The sequence below is a fragment of the Helicoverpa zea genome, chromosome 17, assembly GCF_022581195.2.
Source record: "Helicoverpa zea isolate HzStark_Cry1AcR chromosome 17, ilHelZeax1.1, whole genome shotgun sequence".
NCBI lineage: Eukaryota > Metazoa > Arthropoda > Insecta > Lepidoptera > Noctuidae > Helicoverpa > Helicoverpa zea.
Genome location: NC_061468.1, coordinates 8,554,679 through 8,571,388, shown reverse-complemented (window position 1 = coordinate 8,571,388; position 16,710 = coordinate 8,554,679). Strand labels below are relative to the sequence as shown.

The 16,710-nt window shown below is 36.8% G+C and overlaps 1 protein-coding gene across 1 annotated transcript in view; it reads right to left on the bottom strand.

Annotated features, from left to right (window-relative positions):
- Nucleotides 1–16,710, bottom strand: part of LOC124638343 (sodium channel protein 60E-like) — a 173,495-nt gene that overhangs the window by 97,512 nt on the left and 59,273 nt on the right. Inside the window, exon 2 of the mRNA XM_047175287.1 lies at nucleotides 5,927–6,503. Within this exon, the coding sequence (XP_047031243.1) occupies nucleotides 5,927–6,403 (477 nt within the window). The 5' untranslated portion in view covers nucleotides 6,404–6,503. The remainder of the gene's footprint in view (nucleotides 1–5,926; nucleotides 6,504–16,710) is intronic.

Genomic DNA, 16,710 nt, shown 5'->3' with positions numbered 1-16,710 from the left:
ACCCATTATTTTTAGCTTCAAAAATGTCCATCATCACAATTAAAAAAACACAGGGAACCCGAGCCTACGTTTCGGGTCACGACAACACCACAGCGCAGTAATAATGAAATATAAAATCTGCGGGGTCCGCAGAGATTCACGAAACAAATCCCAGCTTCCTGTAAAACATGTCACGGGCTTCCAGGGAACGAATAAAACTAAACAAATCTTACCAAAACGAACGAACAGAAAACCAACAGTCGTGACAACGTGGAAATATGGGTTTTGAAGACGAAGCTGAAATATTGAAACGTATTTGCAATGCGGTTTTGAAAAGTAATGTTATTGACAGAAGACTTGTTTTGAGTTCTAAACATTTTAACAAGAATGGACTAATATAGACAAAAACATTTTTTTATTGATCTCTATATGATAAGGATGACTTTTTTAGCCGAAAGCAATAAGATTATTGAAATAATCGTATGATAATCTTTATAGAGGAAATATTATATTTCATCGTGGAATATCGAGCATTATTTCATTATAACTTGATTTAAATAGAAACAAAGCTGACAAGAACATATTCTAAAACACAAACAGAGAAGAAACCAACAGTCATCACGGAATCCAAACGACCGCCCCTCAATTTATGTATCACAGCGTACGTAATAAAGCTTCTGTATAAATCTGTTTAGTGCCAAAAGCCAACGCAAGGCGACATAAGGGGTTTCTGCTTGTGACAGGCTCAACAAATTGCTTTGAATGTCCGCGTATACTTCAACAGGCAACACCAGCCGATGGCTGTGAATAAGCCCGGCTTAATGATGTGTATTATACTGAGAATTGTTGCGTTTCGACTGCTAAAGGAGTTTTGTGCTGTATTGTGTTAGAGATGTCTTTTATTTGTTAATGACTTATAATTTGGTAGTAATGTTAATATGGACTAATGAACTGAAATACACTGCTCTCTCCATGGAGACTAAATGAAGTTTTTAACTTACTTCAAGCCGACAGTAATCTGAATTAAACGTGGCACTAATAAACTCCAACCTAAATGTATTTCGAGTCTTTCACAAATAAGCTCAATCTACTTAAGTAACCACAGAAAAAATCAAGCGTCCTAAAAGATTTTTAGCTTTGCAACACGTAACATAAAACGAACAAATTCCAGCACATCTGAACATAAATCTAGCAAGAGTACGGGAGCTACCTAATAGATTTCCCCCTACTTCTCGTAAAAGCAACCTAAGTTTAGGCAACACTTGATATAAAGTGGATCCCTATACATTAAACTGAACGGTCTTTCTTTTAACTTTTAGCATTTTAATTGGCAACTTTGCGAACCGTAATTAGTTTTTAAAGTGTTCGCGAGCGTACGAGCGATGAATAATAAGATAATTTTTAAGCGCTTAAAAGTGTTTTGCTGTGCGAGCTACATGCTTGTAGGCAGATGAAATGTAAGCGCGAATATCGGTATTAAATGCAGCCGAGTCGAAAGCGGTTTAAGCGATTAACCTATCGATATCGCCCGTACTAAGCCTTATCGTAAAATTGCCTATATTTATACTGTATATACTTACGAGTAACCACGCTTGACTATGTTAATACGCTCGTAAAATCTACTGAATTGTAGTCTGTTTCTGGAGTCCGTACCGAGGGCAATAAAATGTGGGTATCCACAAATTACTTGTGTTTAATGTGATACGAGCAACTGTCAAAATGGGCGAAGTGTGGGGAATATTTAATTAGGGACTGAGCTTCAAAGTTGTAAATAGTCATAGGAGATTTGTAAATGAGATCGAAGTTTAAATATTCTGAGACAAAACAAAAGCGAATCACGATGTGCCTCCGCCGTGGGAAGTTACTTAGCTCAGAGGAAACGCATTACGTGACACAATGACAGTTTTACAGCCTCTTTAAAGGCTTTTACTGGGATTTAACCGTTGGATTCAAATATCCGTATCCCGGTACTTCTCTATCCTCATTGCTGACTCATATCCGCCGTAAGATGGGTACAACACTACACGATCCGGTTGAATCATTTTCTATACCAGCTTTTTAACGAAAATGAATGCGCTAACTCTTATTTTGTTCCTGCAAAAAGATCGCCAGTTGACACAAAAATATGTTCGGATTCCATTTTGACTACAAATAACGTAGTGTCTATATATATTGACAATGAAATATCTGTTATGTAAAATGATATTTGACTCGAACGTATACTATTTTAAGGCTGCTGCATGCGACTGTAAGTAATGTTTTTGACATTAGAATGGCGTTTCCAGTTTTTTATTTATAGATCCAATATATTTTGTAATATTGAGTAGATTTTCCAAACGGCGTGGCAATGCAGCCAGCCTTTTGGGCACGATCCTCACTGACAGCGATACGGATGAGTTTTTTGACAAATAGTTAATTAAGTATATGTGTATAACTTTCTTGTTATTAATTAATAGTAAAGATTCTTATTTAAAAATAACTCTTCTAATAATATTACTGTAACTTTCTGCGATCATTTAGTTACCCAAAACTGCAGAATGCATTCATGCATTTTCCGCCATCAAAAACTGACATTCATAAATGGTCCTATAAATTCCAAAATGGGTTTTGCAACTTTGGCGTTGTTCCAAAGTGTTATTCGGTTCATTTGGCGAGTGAAAGTTTATATCTACAACCAATACTCGGGTGATATTTTTTCCTGCTATGTCACCATGATACATATTTTACGTACTCTGCATTTTGGATGAATTATTTGAAAATTTTGATTTACGTTTGTTAAGCTCACAGTAACGATAGATGTGATAGATATTTGTATTCACTTTAAATGTCTTTGGACTATTGATAAATTATAATAATCTATTTATTCAGTACTCAGTGTGTAAGGGGAATACACTATTCGCTATGAACCTAATCGCTTCTTCTCCTGTATTAGTACATCTACAAGTATAACATAACTTGACACTTCGTGAACAGAAACGATTAATCAATCGTATTATACAACAACAGAATATGTACCACTACAAACAGGTATTACACAATTCATCGTTTTATTTCCAATCTTCAGCGTTGCTTGTCGAACGTTCGCTAAATTTCCCAAGAGAGAAAAAACGTATGCGATAAACACGTTAGCTACACGTTAGTTTACACCGGCACTATTTTCCGACACACACAATTACTAAAACAATATCAAGCACATAAAAAAAAACGTTAAAAAAAGAAAGAAAAAAAGCTATTGTAGTGTTAAGAAAAAACAGACAGAACATAAAATTTTATTCACTGGCAACATTCGTTCTTGTTATTTGTACAGTGGCAACTCTAGTAGCCTTAAGTCACTTGGAACAACAGGCTATTGAGTGACACCCGACTTTCCGGAATAAATTAAACGGCGCCGATTGCGACTTTTCCGTCCAAAACTCGGTGATTTAACTTTTACGACAGTTGGCGATTTGCTCGAGGAGTTTTTTTTTTAATTATGACCTGATGACACGGCACTTGGGATAGTAAGCGGTGGATTAAAAAGGAACGCTGTCTTTGTGACTGTTTGTCAGACTAATTGATTGACACACCTTATGTTTATTTCACACATTTTGGTGATGATCTCTAGAGGGTTTAAACTAGAAATCATTTTAACTCCTAGGTTAACCTCCGTATGTAACTAAGACGGATTAAAAAAGTCGATAAGTTCAAAAAATATTCGATTATATTGAAGTTACTTCTCATTAAGATGCATATTATTTTGATTTTTTGTAAATAATCCTCAGTTCCATTTTACGTCACTTAAATCTTAATTCCGTATCTTCCTAACTACCAAACCAATACATAATAAAAGCCCTTTAAACCCGAAACAACTTCATGAAACAGCACAAAAACGAAACAATAGCCTAAACCGACTAATATCAATTCATTACCCCCGTCGATTTCGCTGAAAGAGCTCTTTGGCAGCTCCACGGAACCACTGAAGAGTCTATACTGTTTTGGAAAGCTAAAGTACCTTCTTGAGGGTCAAGAAGAACCCTGGACTGGCCACTCGAATTGAGAGCACTACGAAAGTGGATGGAGCAAAGAAATGGAAGCGAGCTTACCAAAACGTGGTCTGGGTTTATGCAACTAGTTTTATGTTGTGTAATATGTTTCGGGGTATTGGGACTGGCAAGTTTTATTTAATACGATCATTTACAGGGTTAAATAAAAATAAATGCTGTGTACTAATCTTTTAAATAAGTATATTGCTTTTGGTGTCATTATCTGTCTTATATTTCAATGGAACAGAAAATATATGCACTTATATAATATTATTATGTGTTTAAAAGTGATATAAGTCAGGATAATAAATAAGAATGGTTTACCCAAAGTTTGGTTCAAGAAGTATATGTTTCTTTCAACGTATGTATTCTTTAATTAAAGCTTGCAAGGAAAACTGTTAATTTCGAATAACATGTCCAAACCCTTTATCTTTATAAGACGTTGAAAGTGCAACAAGTGGGGTGGTGATCTGATAAGCCGGTTAGGGTCAGTCGCGATAAGTCGCCACCTCGCAGCTCGCTACCTCGCCACCTCGCACCTCGCCGAGCAAATGTTTAACAACGACGGCCAGTAGATGTCTTAGTCTATGGTAAGTAGACTGAAGTGGGAAACTACCTACATGGAAATAGCCTTCTGTAAAAGTATTTTATATTATTAAGTGTTTCTCTCGATAAATAAAGTGTTTCATTTTATTTTGCACAGACGCTTTCATGCTTTTCAAGTAGTTTTTAAGTACTAATTTATCGGTGCTCTAGAAAAAGTTATGAAATTTTAAAATACGAGCTTCATAAGGTTCCTTTTTCATCTATTTATAGACCTGACGTTTTAAAGGCAACTACTGCTATAAATGGTGTGACTTTTGCAAATAGTGATTCAGACCAAAACGACACGAATTTAAAAACCCCAATCTTCGTTCCATTATAAAAAAGAAACTTTTAAACTGAATTGAATATTCCGTCCGGTGACCACTTACGTCGGATTAACAGGCTCATAACAACGACACGTAGAACGTTAAGTCATTATTTTTTACGATCCATCGTCCGACTTGTTACGAGAACAGAATCCTATCAAATGTCCAGAGACCAGTACAAAATGGTCCGTACGTGACAGTGTGGCTTTTAAAATGTTTCTAGAAAATTCGGGGGCTGATAGATTGTTGGGGGTCAGCGTAAAATGGCCGGTGAGCACACAGCGGTGTTAGTGCACCCCTGTGGATGTTACAGCAGTCTTAAAAGGCATTAATGTGGCCAAATGGTGGTAAATATGGGTATCACGGCCATCCTGTTGCAGGGATTGGGTTGACGAAACGGTGGTTTCAGGTTATAATGAGGGTCGTGTTTCTTTGTAATGTGGATGTGCTTGCCTGTTGATGTTAGCTTTAAGATTTTATTTGGTTTTATATTTTTGTCTTTATTTATTAAATATTCAAGTAATTTTGACATATGAAGCAACTCTGAACCAATACTTTAAAAGTACGCCTCGGGAAACCGCAGTAACCATAAAACTTTTGTTTGAAACATAAATATTTCTAGTACATATTATTCCTCTATTCTACATATAATAGTAAGTGAATCATGACGCAATGATGACGTGAGGTGCGTGCTGCGAGACATAAAACGTTGTAAGATGCAAACGCCGACCTCGCTAGCCCTATTACCGGTAGCAAAAATGCATAGACTTCCCAAAGATATGCAAAATTTAAACGAAATCGCGGCTGGAACTGCTATTTTCATCGTATTTCCATAAAGGAGAAACGTACAAAGACTTTTATGATTACGAGCAACTTTTGAGTTATTATACGTCAAGAGAATTGACAGTGAAATGGAGCAACTGCAGCGAGGCGCTGTATTTAAAAGTTACTCCGCGTAATCATACAGTAATAGAAAGTGGCGCAGTCGGAGCGGAATGTGGATTAAAAGCTTACCTCATCGTAAATGAAGTTGTCGATCTCCTCGAGCGGTCGTCCGTACAGCTTGGGAGGGAAGGGCTCGTACTTGCGCGGCAGACGCGCGCCGTCCTCGACGCTGAGGCGGCGGCGCGGCATGAAACCGAACTCGCGCACCAGCTGCGCGCCGCGGGAGCCCGCGCGCCGCGCCGACTCGCGCGTGAACGGCGTGACGGCGGCGCGCGGCCCGTCGCGCTCGCCGCCGCCCGCGCAGCTCTCGTTCGCGAACGTGACGCCCTCCAGCGGGATCCGCAGCTCATCCCGGCGCGGCTTCTCGCCCTCCACGTGCAGCGCATCCCGGGACTGCGAGGCCACCAGCGGCGCGGCCGCCTCGGGGTTGGTGGCCTCGAGCGTGCGCACGATCTCGCCCAGCAGCCGCGAGCCATCGATCTCCTCCCCCGGCGAGTTGAGCGGCGCCGGCGGCGGGAACGAGAGCCTCCTCTCGTCCTCCTCCATGCCGCGCAGGCTACGCGCGCGCCCGCCACATCGCCGCACACTCGCACTCACTCACACTACTCGCGCCCCGGTGACGCCATTCTCTAATGTTATCTGCCACCTGAAACAACAACAAACACTGCATCAGCGCTCCATTCACTAACGTCATTACTTGCACGTGCTGTATCAAACGCTGCTCTTGAAATAAATTAGTTTATTTCCGAATTTACGTAAACAACATTTTCTCGAAGACTAGTAAACAGTTTATTCCATTGAATAAAGATATTTGGAATCGTGTGTGTTTATAAATTGGAACACCGAAAAGCATTTTAGTGCACTCTGTTATAAAAGCATTCTGTGTAGTAGTGTAACGTTTCATAAACAGGTTCGTTTTATTTTAAAGTCGTGATTAATATTCACAATAGCGGGTGGGTTGAATGCTGGCGTCGTACAGAGAATTCATTGAGCATTGCGGTGCTACTTTCTTAGTCAAATAAAAGTGCAAAACAGCCGCAGAGCCTAGGCGGTACTACAGCGGATGAATTGAAGTTATGAAAGTGTTTTTAAGAGTTACTTTATCTCCTCCCCGCGGCTTAAACCGGATGAATATTGTACGAGCTCTCGGCTGTTTGCTATGAAATCGTGTACCTACATACTGGAGGGTACTCGTCGCAATTCCATTAGTGGCGCCTTCGCGTCCTACACCTTTATCTGTATTTTCCTACACTTATTTGGAGGACAGTTTGCAAATCCAATATCTAATTGAGTACTTGGTATACGTCTTTGTCTCTCTTGGCATTCAAACGTTATAAACCTTTTATACTCTAAACTATTCTAAAAATAATGGAATGCTGCATATGCTATGTTATAATGTATGCTAATAAATAGGTACCAAACCTTCACCCATAAAATAAATAAAACCATAACTCGCACTCCTTCACCCAACAACTCCGATTCCAACACAAATAAAAACAAAGAACTATTTCAAAACTTACTGCGTACCGCGTCTGATTAAAAATATACCACACAAACAAGTCTTGGATCGTCTGCACTATCTAGCATACATAGTTCATAGTCAGATGACGTCATGCCTGGTACAAAGGCGTAGGTACAAGTGGTACAAAGGTATAGGTACGACTGGTACAGATACACAGATAGGTGTCATCACTGTGCTATTGTGCTCTCACCAAGTATTTTACACAGAGAGAAAAGTTCGTACCTTCTCAATGCATTCGCTTATGGAAATGTCATTTTTTGTCTTGTTGTTTTAGATTTTTTCGTGCCTGAGTTGAGTTTGATAGATAGTGGTGTCTATTTGAAATGTTTTGGGGTAGATATTGCATTAAACTTTTCTACAAAAAGAAAACTTGCTAATGTTGTCTTTTAAAGAATATTGTAGAGTAATTTTTGTACTGGCTTTCCTTTTTATGCTCTATAATATGCAAACAATTATACATTTGATTAGACCGTAATTCAAACCAACATCTTTGACTATTTAGTAAGTACTCTATTAGTAAGAAAGCAATAATATATTCTGTTCATCGTTTAATTTCTGAGAATGAGATAGTGTAGATAGTTAGGTTATACTTATGTTTATCGCTAAGTACATTAATATAAAAGATTTAAGTAAAGTCAAAGTCAAATCATTTATTTCATTTAGGCCTTTACAAGCACTTATGAACGTCAAAAATATAACTAAGTTTGATTCTAGTTGCCTATTCCAAAAGTAGCTTCCTATGGAGAAGAACGGGCAAGAAACTCCATGGTTACTCTTTTAATAGTAAAAAGATGTAAGAAAAAATCAAATAAAAATAAACTCCTACTTAAAAATAATTACGTGTAAAACGCACCTCACAGAATACATTTCAATTAAACGAATTAGACATACAATTGTTTAAGCCGATTATGCCTGTGGTACTAAAATGATCAGTGCTAATTGCAGCCACAAATTAATCCATGATGTTATCCTAATTAAATTAAGTGTTTTGTTTTACAAATATACCATGAATTTATTCACTAACGTATGCCGCTAAATATGCAAATACGGTTTATTTCTTCCTGCGGTTTTGTGAGCTTTGGTTTACCTGTTTATTTTATAAATCTGTCATTTATATGAATTATTTTTTGTAGTTTTGTGTGGTAGTGTTATTGTCTTGCGAATAACAAGGTTAGGTAATAGGGAAATGCTGACACCAAACTTACCTATAACATATTAGACTGTGTACGTATTTCCTGTGAGTTGTTAAATGATCAAACATATCCGTTACAGTATTTTTAAAAAAGAAAACCATGAAATCTTTATTTACAAAAATATTTAGACCTTACATATATGTTTAGACTAGAAAAAACTAAGGCAACTTACTTAAAAATATAATATTTTCGATTGCCACAAAGTAAAAGCCAACCAACAGCCTATACTTATTTTAGTTACCATCTGCCATACCTTTTAACACAGCATTCCTGCCTCCCATTAATAACACCACAATAAAACCTTATTACTTTTTATTGCCCCTACTCCTCTTAGCTGCCATCAACAGTGGCGTAAATTTCACATATTACACGGACGAGATTTACGCCCATAAAATGGACGTTAACAGAGTGATTTACGGACGAAATACGTCCACAAAAAGAGCGTAAAACGGATTGTATTTAGACTAGACATCTTCATATAAATACTGCGAAGCTGGGAAGGAAAAGGTTTTGGTTGGTGTGAAAAATCGCTACCGATTTGGTTCGGAGTGATTCCGGATTTGGTTAATTGAAATTAGTGGGCTGGTTCAGTGATACTTTTGGGAAAACGATCTGCATTTATCTCTCTGGTTGTAATAGATTGCCTCTTGACTTGAATCGTTTCTATAGCTCATTATGATAAAATAATACATGTATTTATGACTTTGTTTTCTGATGCAAGTGGTATTTAAATATGGCCGCTGGTCCACCTAGCGTGGTCCTATATTTCTATATTCTTTACGGGGTCTTCCTAGGTCTATCCCAGGCATCATAAAAACTTTCTCAGCAAACTATCTACACCTCATGAAAATGGGGAACATAAGGATCAAAATCATCACAGCAAACACCCCTCAAGTTAATCATCAAAAGACACAGCCAATAAAAGCTTACAGAAACACAAGCCACTAAAACAAAATCGCCAATAAATGGTACACGAGGCAGAAATAATCGCATCTACTCATATATAAAGGCAATCAAAAGTATCTCCATTGTGCGGCCAATCAATTTGCCATTTGCCATATAATGCCGGGCCAATGTTTGCCCAGCTTTGCCGGAAGATAAGCTCGCCCGGCGCCCCGTTGGCCACGTATAAGCTTAATTGGATTAATACGTATGTGTTTAGTTTATAATTAGTATTAATAATAGGAAGTGACCTGCAGTTGGTCGGGTGTACGTTGTACGGGATAAGCATGATTTGGAATTGATTTTACTATGGTACTTTTTGGGATTGATACAGTACTTTGGGCTTGTTGCAGTAACTTTTTTTCGATCGTCCTAGGGCCAATATTTTGAAACGATTTTAATTATATTTTAATCAATGCTACAAGCTGGGTAAACTCAGTGGTTTTACGAGAATCTTAAATTAAGACATCCAGCTAATGACTCATAAAATGGTTTTACCCTTTAACTTGCAATTTTGCCTCCGCTTGCATCCAATCTCGCCCTTCTATATGTTTATAGAAAAAAAGGGTTAAAAAAAGATGGGTATTAAAAAGGCTAACGTTATCGTAAACAGCAGTCACTTACTGCCGACACTTTCCGATCAATTTGCCGATAACATGACACTCCGTGACTTAGCCGAGGTTAGCCGAACAATGCCGAACATTGCCGAAAATTGCCGATGTTCGCCGAAGCATTGCGATGATTGGATAATACGGTTACTGAGAATTAACTTAATAGGGACCTGTATGTTATAATAATATTATGAGGTTGTTATAAGGATGTATTTTTGTGAGTATCAGGAAGTAAATAAGAGGCTACTTAGCGTCATACAAATATATAAAAGTAGAGTGTTCCTATGGGAGAATGTTCTAGATTATTGCAAGGAAAATGATCAGTTTTGCAGTTCTTTCAAACAAAATTTTAATATTAGATACAGTTGTTAATCCAAAAATACTAGCAGTGGTAAGCTCAGTTGATTATATATTTACAAAAAATATTTTTTTCTCAAAAGTGTAGTTCAGAATAACACTTCACGGGTAAACTACACCCTTTATCCGACAAATAAAATCACCACCACACTAAATATCATATACACAGCTAAACGTTAAACCAGTCTTGTTATTATAAGCGTTCGATAACCGCAAATAAGCTGCGGTCTAGCTCAAACAGTCGGCTCATATTGAATCGCTGCCCACAATATTACTAACTACATAGTATTAGTAATATTTGTTAATAATATATCGGATTAAAATAGGAGTATTTGGTGACTGTTTGGATTAAAATGTTTGTTTTGAAGACAATTAGACATTGAGTCGACAGTTTTAAAATCGCGAATTCAATGTTTATTGTTATGTATGTAAATAAAATTATTATCGAGAGATAATTCTGGATTATTACGGCGATGGTTCTTGGATAAATTTCCTTAACATCGGCTCAGCCTTTAAAGTCATTGGCTGTTTTAACAACAGCGGCTAAATCTTAGGCACGAAAAAAATATTATCACATCTAAAAATTTAACTAATATCTACATATAACCATAGGGCTGGCTTATTTTTTGGACAAAGAATTAGCATTGCCATTCAACGTGGCAATGCAGCCAGTCTTCTGGGTACGTTTCCGGAGGGCAGTGATGCGGAGGAATACGCAATCGCAATCGACGCTTACTCAATGTTCTGTTGCAACGTGTATTCTTATTTTTGTTTATAGTATTTTATTTTTTTAAGAGTAAGTATTTTAAGGCTGTAATTATATATGTATAGTGTAATAATATGATCGAAAATAAATTGTACTTAAATCATACAGGTAATTTTAAATTCCTGTAAAGTCCCTACTATTTAATCAAACTTAAAAGTATCCATATTCCCATCTTCAATCCACAGTAACGAACTAAACTTTCAAAAACAATTCATATAATTGAAACCCTTTGAAAGGCGTTTCGTTTTGAATTCGAAATGATTCCTCAGTTTCAACGCGAATTATATTGTAACGCACAATATATTAATCAAGATGAATAAACTTCAAACAACAACCTTTCAATGAGAAATCAAAATGTCTCCAGGGATCTACTCTTTTTGAGAAGTAGCGTGAATATATGGCAGGAAAAAAATGCTTTATGACATAAATCTATAACATATTCCCGTATAAAGAGTAGCTTGTAACCGTTTCGATGGTCTCGCCATTTTCAAATTTCATCTAAGTCAGTCCATTGGAGGTTTACATACAAATTAACGAATACAGACCAATTGAAATTTTAGCATTAAAAAAATTAAAAGCTATTTCTCAATTGTAACGGATAATACTGAAAAACACATTTTTAAGTACATATTTAGAAATCGAACAGGCTGATGATAATAAAGATTTATTTGTTTGTTTACTTAGAGAATTAATAACTAAAGTCGAATTTCTCTTTATCCGATTTACGCGTACCAAATTAATTACCAAATCACAAATCTCTTCGTATCTAAAATCCCGAGTGAATCTGAATACGAAATGAGTAACAAACGTTCATTTGTTTTGTGGCGTCTCCGGCTATTCATCATGAGGTATCTGAGAGTTAATATCCTCTATTTATGTATGAATCTGACTGTTTAGCTGCTTTGATTAATGAGCGCTCAAGGGTAACTTTGATTTGAGAACAAAGTGCTATAAAATAACTCGTAGAAGAGAATATTTGCAACATAATTAAAATACAAGAACTACACAGTGATTTAACAGGACATTTTACTATCTAAAACGTGCATTTAATTTACTAAAAGAGACAACTAAATACTCCACAGAATGCAATAACACAAATAATGATGTCACGTTCAGCTGTGCTACGATCGTAGCTACGACGTAGCGGCGACAGTGCTACGCCGTAGCAGTTTAAACCGTAGTACACATTATCACAGCTCGGCAAATATTCACGCTGTTCCCGAATTAAGGAACATGGAACATGTTTGTGAGCTCACTCAGCTCAGCACGGAGGTAGAATAGCACCATTTAATAAAGCTTCTAGCAGTGCCAACTGCAGAATATGATGATTATTCTTTGTAACGCGTATTATTTGAGTTGTCAGTGTTACAGACTTGAATGCGGTTTAATTCCGCCGGTGTCTGTGTCAGAATGTGCCGGAATTAAAACCGCTAGTACTCTGCAGTATGGTGTGCATGCTTTGAGGGATTTCTTGGACATTTTTGTTTGAAGTTTTTGTACAAATATAAGTTGTCACTTGTGTTTTTCCCGAAGGATTAGGCAGGTAGATAGGTCACCCTCTTTTCGTCAAGTACCAGACTTTATGAACAGTAAACAAAACACGACATGTTTCGTGTTGGTCGCTAGATTTATGCTACTATTGGGAAAAAACTTCAGTATTATATATTATATGTTGTTAATACTCAAGAAATCCTAGTAATACAGACATTCAGAAAAAATCACTTTTAAACATACAAACTTACCTATGTATACGTATTATACCTCTTTTAATTGCATTACACAGTATGCAATATACATTACATAGCTCACATCTATCACAGCAAACTATACACACCATAGTTTATTATTTATAAACATATGTACCTAAAAAAATAGCCTATCACACCAAAAAACATCAAATTCCCCATCACTGCTCCCAAAACCCTTCACTACTTTTCCTTTTATCTCCCATCGCATCAAACAAAAGGAATTTCGTGGGTATTTGCCGACGCTGAGTGTTGACTCTCGAGCCGTCACGAGAGCCCTACACTCGCGTGGTGTCAAGGGGCGGAGGCCTACGTGCCTCGGAGACACGCGCGTCTGATTACGTGTCATGACCTTAATTGTATGGGAGTTATGGTGTCTGGGAAGCTTGGGAGATGGTTCTAGAAACTAAGGTATTGGTTTGAAACAAAATATAGATTTAGTAACATAATATTTAAATATACACAAACTGTGATAATTGATTGAATTAAAAAAGGTAATAAAGAAAATTAGTTGATAAATACAAGCTGTTGATTTGCATTTGTGCCATAGTTCAGGAGGAGGACATACAATACGTATATAATCGATTGGAATTACAGTAGATGGCAAAAAACTAATATGCACTGCTTTTTTTGTCATTGTAATGTCGTGGTATTGCAGAAGTAATCCAATTTTATGAATGAAATTTATAAGTGATCGTTGCGTTTGCTTTGTGTTTGCGTTTGTGTGAGGGCGCAGCGCGGTTTTAAGGCCATTAACACACGCGCCAAGTTTAAATAAGGCTAGATGACATTTACGGAATTCCGAAAAAAAATTAAAGAAAAAAAATTACGTACCAATTTTTTTATTGATTTGGGTCGAGAATCATTAGCATAATTACCTCCTTGAATATGGCACGGATGCAAATCAACAGCTTGTATATATGTCGGAGACGGTCAATAGTACGGACACTAAACGAGACGCAAGCGCGCCATCTGGTGGCGCTTTTAGTAAAACAACATTTTGGCGCGCTTGGCAGAGTCGTGGTGGTCAGCGTGGCGTCGACGGAGCTCAGTCTTCGTTGAGTCGTCGTGTTGCAAACATCTCGAAACTGCCCTACGTCACGTCTAGTGTACCTAGTGTTATTGTGTACCTAGTGTTGTGTTGTAGTACCGTTGTAGGTCCATATTGTAAAGTGTAAAGGTTATTGTAACGTCTATCGTATGGTAAGGTTCTTCTAACCTAACAGACAGACATGTGTTGCTGGGGAGTTTGTTCCGCCACTTCTTCTCCTCAGCCAAAACACATAGGAAGTGGCGAAGGGCGGGCGTTTTGGGGGCTGTCTTTTATTCTGACTAATTTGAATAAACGTTTTTGAGTTTTGAGTTCTTTTGAGTTATCTCTTTGTACAATTACCCTAACTGATGTCGGACAATAGTGCCATCCTGATGTTTCGTCGCCTCCGACATATATATTGTAGTGGCTGTTATAATGATTGGTGTTTTACAGTAAAATGGCTTTTATTGAATTAAGATATGTGAAGGAGAGATTGCAAATCGAGAAAGCGAATGAGATTTTTTTTATCAACGTGGGTGATACCGCGGAAAGCTTATGTATTTAAAATATAATTAAAATTATTTCTATTCTACCTATAGAATTTAATAAAACGCCTTTATTTTGTTATCTACATACATAAATTCTTTTTATATTTTGCTAAAAGGGTATACGGCTCCCATGATTTTATGGGATCCTTGCTTGTCATAGCATATGAGCAATATAACGTTGATATACTTAGTAACCCTGTTCTACTTTATGAGCTTTGTAAAAATTTTACATACCCACACAAGTAAAACGTAGTCATTTAGCATTTTAATAAATAGGTGTGTGAATTGTCATGTTTATGAAAAATAAAACCAACAAAACAAATTATACTACAATAAATAATTTTAGTTATATTTCTGCCAAAAAGGAACATTGATTTTACTTACTAAAATACCCATCAAAAAATTATTGTATTTATTTATTCTTAGGAAAGCTTACAGACTAATAACAGTTAGGTATAGTAACTTAATATACCTATTTCTAATTTGCTAACAACCAGCTTCCGCCATTAAAAATATGAATACTGGTAGTTTTTTCCCAAATAACTCTTGCTATGAACTACGTGTCACCCATTATAAGTGGTGACCTCAATCTAAGCCGTACTAGTGTGGAAGGGAAAGGGCTCCATTGAATCAGAATGAAAAGGTGACAGCGTCTAACTGTCACCCTCACGTTACGAAATCACGCGGAGATAGGATTTCAACATGTTTCAGTATAAATTCTAATTTATAGATAACTAGAATATTATGACTAGTTCGTTAAACACTAAGACAAAAGTCTCTGGTTTTTTAAATATTTCAGTATTGGGACATTCATTTTTATCCAGGTACGGGAAGTTGAAGCCGAAAATAGATCTCAGTGGCTTGCACTTGGAGAGGCCTATGTCCAGCAGTGGACTGCGATAGGCTGATGATGATGATGATGATGACGGGAAGTTGTACCCTCGAGACGCGGGTGAAAATGCAGGCGGAATTTAGCTATTGAATAAGTCTCAGTCATTAATCTCCTCTATTATTTAATTGAACCATGGAAGTTATTAAAAAACTATAATATATATGTATATAATTATGTACATAATAACGCATCAAGAAATGCTATAACTTTAAGAAGAGTGAGTACATAGTGTTCGATACAAAGAACAGTTCAATCTTAAACGTAATATTAATAAACGAACCAGGTGAAACTTATCTTCGTTATTGAAATATCTTCGAACGGAATGTGCTTAAATTAATATTCTTTAAGCAAACGTAACTTAATTCCATTTTATATTAGATTTTTCGCGACAAAATTAAAAGTATTCACCGTTGCATGAATTTTAATACATTGTCTTCAATTTGCTTGACTTTTTAAGACTTCTTCGTAGAATCTCGTAAAAGCAATAAATTTTAATGTAAAGCTGCTTTATCAGAATGCAATAGATTTGAAAATGAATATTTTATTTTTCTTTGTACCGGATTTCTGCACACGTCTCGTGGGTGACGTCAAAAGGGGAATAACATTATGTCGAAAGGAATCTTTTTCATTTATGACTATAATACTCATATACCTATTAAAATTATAAAGCTTAAGAGTTGTTTTATCTATCTTGTTGTATTTTTTTTAAACCGATATTTAATGTCAATAACTTTAAAAGATGAAAACTAGTATGTAAAAAAAGGAACGCAACACGTACATTCAACAATCTTTCACACCCAACTTTTGCATTGCAAACATAGATAATAAAGTTCGGCACACTTGTTCAGCCGGTCATTCACGTCTGTATTATGATTTATGACAAAAGTTTCACTCAAAGGAAGGTACCATTTGACACTCGATAGATCAATAAGGTATTCAAATGTTTTGTGTAAATTGATTTCGGTTCAAAGTTACTTGTTAAGGATGTTGATTTAGTTTTTGAGGTTTATGTTGTAGCGGTATTACAATTGATAACACCGCCATCTACACATTCCAACTATCAACGCAACTATCCTGCATCGCACATGCAGTGTTCGCGCGCACAGTAGTACACATAGATTACCCCGACAAACAACTGTCGGGCAGTAGCCCACCGGGCAAAAACACCTGTCCGGTCGGAGGATCCTCCCTTTAGTGCGAGGTATGATGAGCTTTACTCTCTGCTCTCATACCTCCACAGTGGT